This window comes from Apaloderma vittatum, unplaced genomic scaffold, assembly GCF_000703405.1.
Source record: "Apaloderma vittatum isolate BGI_N311 unplaced genomic scaffold, ASM70340v1 scaffold9051, whole genome shotgun sequence".
NCBI lineage: Eukaryota > Metazoa > Chordata > Aves > Trogoniformes > Trogonidae > Apaloderma > Apaloderma vittatum.
In genome coordinates, this window is record NW_009699572.1 from 65090 (window position 1) to 73684 (window position 8595).

The 8595-nt window shown below is 41.3% G+C and overlaps 1 protein-coding gene across 1 annotated transcript in view; it reads left to right on the plus strand.

Annotated features, from left to right (window-relative positions):
- Window positions 1–8595, plus strand: part of USP54 (ubiquitin specific peptidase 54) — a 51184-nt gene that overhangs the window by 40529 nt on the left and 2060 nt on the right. The window contains exons 17-20 of the mRNA XM_009878428.1: window positions 96–288; window positions 2486–3942; window positions 6289–6407; window positions 7498–7638. Of these exons, the coding sequence (XP_009876730.1) occupies window positions 96–288; window positions 2486–3942; window positions 6289–6407; window positions 7498–7638 (1910 nt within the window). The remainder of the gene's footprint in view (window positions 1–95; window positions 289–2485; window positions 3943–6288; window positions 6408–7497; window positions 7639–8595) is intronic.

Sequence of the window (8595 nt, forward strand, 5' to 3'; positions counted from 1 at the left end):
ATGTTCTTGCTGCATCTTTTTTTCCTTTTTTTTTCTTTTTCAATTTTATTCCTTTTTTCTGTTTGTTTTCTGCTATGTTTTCTTTTGCATTTTAGCTAAACTAAGACTTGCCATGCATGATGCCAGCGCTAGTACTCACAGCAGAGCCCTAGTCGATAAGAAGCTGCAAATCAGTATCCGAAAAGCCCGGAGCCTCCAGGATCGCATGCAGCACCAACAGCCATCGCAGCCGCTGCCGCCGCCAACCTGCCACCCACCACAGGGCGGCACCGTGGCCCAGTCTACAAGGTAGTCCAAGTCTATCACCTAGACCCAGATCTGAGCTGCATCTGTGAGCAGTGCAGTCTGGAAAACACTAGCAAACTATATGTGTTCCTGTGGATAGCCCAAATCCTACTCCCTATTCCTTTCTTTCAGGTTAAATCCTATAATAAGACAGCTACTCTCCGCCCCCCTCACCTCCCACCCAGTCTTTATAGAACAGTTCAATGTGTGCGTGTTTAAAATGTGAGCTGTGGTAGAGAATCGTAGCAGTCAGTGCTTGGCAGCGCTGATGGTTTACGCACCGAAGGGAAGAATCCGATAGACAATAACCTGACTGAAAAGGGGGCATATGTTAGGATGAAATGTGCAGCTGTTTAAGATCAGGAGCTGTTTCAGGACTCAGCAAAAGAGTGTACTACAGTGAAAATCTCGCTCTAACTGCTTTTGTGTTGGAAATAGTAACTTTTGTGGTTTAGTGTGTTGTAGTTTGAGAAGTGCCAAGGACACTGATCTTTCCTTCCTGGTCCGCTTCTCTAGCGGTGCAGTGATGCCACTCTTGGATCCAGATCCTCCCACCTTGACTGCTCTCCCTGATGCCGTATCATTCTTCATTTTCTTTCTGTGCTTCCCAGCATCCTGTAGCCTGGCTTAGTAGCCTCTTCAGTGTCTCTTCATGATTCTTTCTTCCATACTGACTTTAACTATAGCATAATTAACTCTCTGCTGTAACTGATCCTTTATTCCTGCCCTCCTTAGCATGCAGCTTAATCCTTCATTCTTCCCATGCCATTCCCTCCTAGCACTAGACCATCCCTATCCAATTTCTAGGCAGTGTCTTGAACTGTTACTTCCCTCTCCCCTTTCCTACATGTTGAATTATCAGAAGCTTAGATAAAATCTCTGATGAGAATCCTTTTTCTTTTCCTTTTTTTTTTAAATGCCATATACAACTATATGCTAAAACTCGGTTAATTTGCACACCTGTCAGGCGATAGTTCATGATGTTCTTTTCTTTTCCTGCAGTAACTGAATTATATGTAGTGAGGGCTGATGTTTTTGTCAGTCAGGGGTCCATTGTATCATCTTTTGCAGGAGAAATGCAGAGCTCCAGTTATGCATTTTTGCAAATTCTAAGAAAATGAAAGGAAGGAGCTTTCTAAACTAGTTTTATTAATGCTGAACTTGCTTACTGCTGCGCTGTGAAAGGAACGTTACTTTTGCAAAAAGTTATATCCAACCAAATGTTAATATTGTAGCCAATCAAAAGAATCTGCTCATAGCCAGAGTTATGTACTCTTGCTTTGTTATAAATAAAGTTGTAGACTGCACAAAGTTTGCAGTTACTCACAGACAAGGTCATTCTGCTGCACATATCAATTAGATCTTGGTGGTAACTTTCATTCTGTACATCTCAAGGAGGAAACGAAGCAATAATGTTACAATTTCCTGAAGTTTTCTGTTGGAGCTGTTTGTAGCCTGTCATTTTCTCACAGGCACATGGACCTGGTACTGGCTTTTCCATCTGCATATTAAAATGCGAACTACATGCAGAAAAATGCACAGACATGTATGACCCAAGGGTATAATTGTCTTGCATTGATACATAAAAGAATACAAATTATTTTTTGAAGTGTACTTAGAATACAAATCATTACAAAATAATAGTTTTGAGCTTTATTTAATGTGTCAAATATCTCAAAGATCAGAATACAAATATGATATGAGAGAAAATTCAGCCTGTTCCTTTCATTTGTCAAATCATTCTTCATGAAGCTGCCTGGAGAGAAAGGACTGTGTGGAATTATTGTCAGTTCATGTTCAGATCATGAAAGTGTCCAAAGTATTTTACAAAATATCTAAGATGTTAATGTTGGAAACAGTTGCTTTATATAAATACTATTTTTACTATTCTTATAGTTATTCCTACCCACACAGTCTGCCTAGGGTGCTGTACAAGAATGCTTTTTATAGACCCGAACTGTAGCAAAATACTCCTAAAAATATGAAATGGATTCAGTCGAGCAGTTGTAGTAGGAAATTAGGGTTTAGAAACAAAGAACTGACATGTGTGTATCTACTGAATTAATGCAAAGTCTGCATCAGATTGCAGTTTGCAAAGAAAAGCATGTTGAGGTGTATGTCGCCTAGTGCAAGTTCTGTACCTTAGGCATAAACGTAAGCGATGACTGCTGCTAATCATTTACCCTTCTGTGTGTTTTAGTGAACAGACTGGCCCGCTCCAAGTACTGCTGAGCCAGGAGGTACCACTGGAACCCAACAAAGAAGTGGAATTTGGGTCCAGTTCTTTCTTCCACCCACCTGCTTCCTGCCATGAATTGCACTCATCATTATATCCAGAGTCTTCCTCCTTACCCCCTTCTGCAAGCAATCCATCCAACAGGATCTCTCCAAACTTCCAGTCTGCTTCTGCTGATTTTCATGACCAAGTTCCCTCTTTTCCCTATAGGCAAGGGCTGGCAGAGAGGGCTCCAAGAACTGAGAATGATGCCCACCGTAGTGTGGAATTTGCTGACACCACAGCCACAGGGCCAAAAGACTATAGGGAATGCTGCAGTAGCAGTAAGTTAGAAGAGGTTCATAACATAACGCCTATTCTCACAGCTCAGTACAAATCCAAGGCTAACACAGTAAGCTCTGGGTCTTTGCCTACACTGTTTTCCTGTCCACATCCACCACAAGCAGCATCTCCTGAAAAGGACGGCCAGCACAGTCCTTGCTCCAAACTTGCAAGCTCACCAGTGCGGCCCAGCATTGATCATTTAGGGGCCTATCGTGCGATGACCCCTGCAACTTCATCCCCTGCGTGGCAGTGCTCTTTGGATCCTTTGCAGAAAACCAATAAGTACTCCAGAGCAAACAGCCAGGAGATTTTATTACCCTCGCAGGATGAATATGGCACAGCAGAAGGTTGCAAATCTGAGGCTCTTAGTACAAAGGGACATGTTCGTTCCCTGGCAGAGCAGTTTCAGAAAATGCATGCAGTCTCCCAGAGAAAAGGTACCCATGAAAAAGGCTGGATTGCTACAGTGTGTCAGGATGAGAAGTCTCCAAAGTTAACACAAAAATCTTTCATCAACCCTTCATCCTCTGGTTACAGACCGCTAATTCATCAAAAACAAGAGAACAAAAACCAGTCTTCTGAAAAATTGCACTCAACTGTGGATATTAGGGATGGGGTAGTTTCTTTGGAGGGTTTTAGTGCCCAGCATGTTGCTTCTAAGAGTATTTGTTCTCACGGTGAAGAGATGTGTAGAAGAGGTGGACAGAATATAGCAGATCCTGCACCCTACCTGGAAAGGCACTGTCATGATGGAGGAATGAAACAGGTGGATGATGGAGCTACTAGTAGCATGGTTGCCTCTATGCCTGTGGACCGTTGGGTGGATAATGTTACTAGGTATTACAGTTCTCAGAAGGCTAATAAGAATACTGAATGGCTTCCTGTGCCTGGGAGGAGTCCACCCCTTTCTGATCTGAGAGCAGTTGGAGATGACTTGAGCAGGATCCCAGTGCATCTGCATCCACAGTGGAATCAAGACACAGAACAGGAGCTCTCAGAACTGGAATCCCTCTATCAGACTAGTCTGCAGGCATCTCAGGCCACTCGGCCTTTCTTGGGAAGACAGGACAGTGCTAGGTATCCATTTGACCAATCAGGTAAGAATGATGCAGCTGTTTTTCTCGGTTGACCTGCATTCCAATGTAGGTGAAGGTACGTTTTCCAGTTGATTTAGTTAAATAGGCGTGAATTTGTGCACAGTGCGGAAAGATTCAGGTCGTGGACTCTGAAAACATTCTGACTGTATAGGTAGAGCAGCAGTGAGATAGCACTGCCTGGGGAGGCTGCAAAGTACCTGTTGATCTTGGCAAACAGAGAACAGCATCTGTTAAGAATAACATAGAAATAATTGATACTGTTTTGAAGTAGGGAGCTAGCTGCTTAGGCCAGGCTGCTGAATTTTGCTGTTGGAGAGTCCCACATCACCTCTGGAATTTATGAATCTCTTCCTGTGCCTGAAGTGAGCACTCTCCACATTTGTGAATATTAATTGATTGTATTGTATTTGAGAATTTAGTTTGTACCCGACTGAAGGGAATAACTGTTAGAAGTTTGTCCAGGTCTATGAGAGCTGAACTTCTGTTTTGCCAAGTACTGAAAAACTACTTGTGAAAGCAACACTTGGAGTACACAATCTGCGCTGAGATCCTTGAGACCTCGTGGAATAGTTGGTGCTGAAAGAAAACAGATTTGTTGCTGTTGGTGACAACATCCAGCTGTTGCTGGAGACATTCAGTTAAGAGTCTGATGACAGCAGTATGGTTACACTTAAGCTGGTCTAATCTCCTGCCTGAGATAGGGCAAACTTGATTCTCTGCTTAGCACAAGGGAAGCAAACATCTTTATAAACCATGTCTCCTAACATTAGAGCTACAGATTTTCTGGTTAAATACAAAGCAGCCTGGAACTTGATGGGTACCAAAATTTTATATATATTTACATGTATGTATGTGAGGTATATTGCAATACATACACAAGACAGGTTTTCCCCTGCCCTGGAGCCGTGGAGGTGGAGCCTCTGTCATTCCTGACAAATCAAGCCTGGCTGTGAGGCAATACAGCAGTAAACTGCTGAACAGGGTTTTATTCAATGATTCGAGTTTTCGCTGTGAAACTCTCTTCTCTTGCAGCCCACTGGCAGATGAGGTGACACATATGAAGGTGGCTGTTTCCCGTTAGTTGTCCCTTTAGTTTTCTTTCAGAGTTAGGCAAGATCTGACCTCACAGCCTTGCAGATACTGTCTTGCATGGCCTTGAATCAGAAAGTCTTGCATGTTCCTACTTAGCTTACTGATTTTGGAAGCTCTTTCTGGAATAAAGCTCAGGTGCTTTAGTGTTAGCTGGTGCTTCAGAGTTCTGTCATCCAATGTACGTTTCTTAAGCTGACACTTTCTTTCCTATTTCCTACTGCATATGAGGGATGTGAGATATCGATATTCTTCCTATGTGGAGTTTGTGTTTGAGATCTTTACTTGTAGTTTTCTTTGACTTTCAGATGTTTCTTCACAAGTTCTGTAAATTCTGTATAAACCCAAAAAGTTTGAACAAGCACATCTACTGTGATGAACTGGATAAAAATCACTCAACTGGGTCTAAGCTCTCTTCTTTTTTTTTTTTTTTTACTTGGATTACCTATTCTTTGCAAATGCTGTTTAAGCTTTCTACACCATATCAACTGGTTTTGTCAGACGTTTACGTTCAGAATCATGGTGTAAATGCCTCTGTTTCATTACTGGAGCTGTACAGCAGAGATAAAAGTGAAGATCTGATCTTCTAAATGCCACCTCAGTGCAGAAAAGGTGTTGTTACCAGCATATCACCTTTCTTCCTTTGTAGGTATTCCCTGTGACCATTTTTATTAGGCCATTGATCTGCCTGTCTATTCCATGAGAAATTTTAGGATCATAACTGGTTAGCGGGTATTGCACTCAAGTGAAATAACTGTAGAAATCCTAGTTTACAATAACACTTTTAACTACTTACCCAGCAGAAGAAATGACTGGCAAAGTGTAGCACTGTGTGGGAGCAAGGGGATGAATGTTTTGGGAACTTAAAGCTGATGAGTCTTGTTTATCTCTAGTAACTTGCTTCTGGGAGCTGATTTGCTGTCCCTTTAGTCCCCCTAAACTCTCTCTCCTCTGTATCAAACAAGTGCCGCTGTGCAGTTAAATCATTTAACTTTTAGATAGTTCAATTAACTGCTCCCCAGAAGCCTGCAAAGGGGCAAATGAAGCAGGCGTGAGTGTCCTGATAGACTGTCTCCCCCTGCAATGTTGGGGGTTGGCTTATGTAATAACTGTCAGATTTTATTAGCGGTCTCTGATGGCTTCTTGTTCTGTGTGTATAGTCGGTCTGTTTTTGCTGGAGTCAGACGTGAGATCGTCAGAAATGTGCTGTAATGCGCTATCAAGCGTTGAATTTAACCACAGCATTTTCCCTCCCAGTCTCTGCGAACCTGAATGTGAGGAAGCTGCACGCTATGGCTGGCATGGGTCTCTCGAAAACCCCGACAGCAGAGATCGAGCGCAGTCTGTGTGGATCCACTGTCTCTTCTGTCTCCAAGGTGACACGCTGTTACTTAAGATGTGCTAGAGGGAGATGGGCTTGGCCTGTGCAAGTGAAAGAATTTACAATAGGAGAAGCGGAATATTTTATGAAAAAGGTACTAGGACCGTTGATACTAATGTTAGGGAGAATTTTAAGTGCAGTCTAGCTCAAGATTAATTAGCTAAAAAGTAAGTTACTTGTGCTACATGCAGCTTGCATGCAAGCAAATTATCTAAATTCTGACTTTGAGGGATATATCCCTGAAAACTTTAAGATCTAGTATCTCTGAACTTACTGACGTGAACTGCCTTGCATCACAATTTGTGATAACTGCTTCTTGATGTTGCCACTTGTACGGGCACTGAGTTTCGGTTTTTTTACTGTGTCGTTACATGTTTTGAAAGTGGAGAATAATTTGGTATTTGCTTCCATTGGTAGTTGGTCATTTCGGAGTGGGGGAAGATGTATTTTCTTCCTTTTTTCTGAGGAGAACCTGTTTAAATAACTGGCAGTTACCTATCGGTGCATGTACATTAAAACATACAAGTATTTTAAAGGGAAAATGATGTTTCCTGTAGTATTTCCATACTCATTAAAAGGAACTTCAATGGTCTTGCCTATATAGAGCAGAGGAAAGGAAAGAAGAATTAAACATATCCCTTGCCTAACACAAGGTTACAACCTTCCAGCACTCATCAAATAATCCTAGATTTTTTTTGATTGTGAGAAGACTGTAGTATTTTATCATAGGATGGCTGTCAGCTGCAGCTGTGACTAGCTCTACAGGGAGAGTGAAGCCTATAGCAGCAGTCAGTCCTTTAGGTGGGTTCATCCCAGTAGAGACTATTTGTCCTGGGTTTAGATATTTATAAAAGAATGAATCTCATGAAAGTCTAATAATAATATTTTTCATCACCAGATCCAAACAGACCCATTTGCTTTACATTTTCAAAGTAGTAACAGAATGAAGGATTTCAGAAAAAAAAAGGTTATGGGATTTCATTGAAGTATAGTCTATTAGATTTATATTGATCTCTCCTCTATAATTATTATATAGAGTTGATATTATGGAGAGCCTTTTCTGAAGTGTCCGTTGTTGTGTGCAGGTCATGTGTACCAGAGAACATAGCAGGGGACCAGAAGAGGAGGAAATGTACAGTGCAGAGAATTTCCGTCGCATTGCTCGTAGTCTCAGTGGGACAGTCATCTCAAACAGAGAAGAGACTTTGGTCTCTTCTCACAGTTTTGTAAGTACAATGATGTGCAGATGTCTAAAGAGGCATCGTCTGTGTGTAGGGTTGCTCTTTTCTCTGTCTGCATTTAGTAGTTAACAGACAAGACAGCAGACAACTCAAAAATAAGCCGTGATGAAAGCTTGTCTTTGTGAATTTTTCTCTTTTGGAAGAAGAACTAGCTTTTATTTAAGTAACAAAGCCATCTTCTTCAGGATTCTTTGCAGCATAATACCTGCTGCAGCTGGTAAGCATATGAGCTAGGATTACTTGCCAGTATACAAAGACATCCAATGTAAACCTTTTTTTCAGTTGACTTAGTGTGTTTTCAAGAAAGCTTCTAATAAACTTAGAAATTTTAAAAAGACGCCACTAACCATGTGAAAGTTTTTACTCTCTTGTGTGTATATTCAGCAAGTAGCATTTTTAGAGTGTAAAGGAGAGAGAATTCAAGACTTGTCACATATCATGCAGCCAGTTACATACAGGAGGTAAATAAAAAAGGGACATTGATTTATTTTATTTTCTTTTATGTCTGTTAAATAATTTTAGGGGCAAGTTAACTGCCACTGAGGAAAACAGTAACAGAGACAGATATAATGTTAAAGTTTGGTTTGGATTTAAATTTTGCAAACTGTGCTTAAGTTTTAATTTCAAACCTGCTGCAAAAATAAGTGTGTAAGAGTCTCAGTTGCAAAATCAGTTATTTAGACTGGTTGGTCTGATTCAGTCTTTCTGCTGTGTACCGTATGCAAAAAATACGTCGGCTTCGGAACGTTTGCTTCTCAGCGTGCCTTAATTGAGGGGTTTAATGCATACCTGGAGGTGCTGGCAGAAGCATTTAAAAACCTCTATCTGTTCAAGACCCCCCTCTCTGCTGAAGGTTTTTATCCCCACAACTGAAGCAGCCTACTTTTCCAGTTAGTCGCTGGCCTCAAGCCTGTGATGGTTTGTTACTGTTCTGTTCAGCAG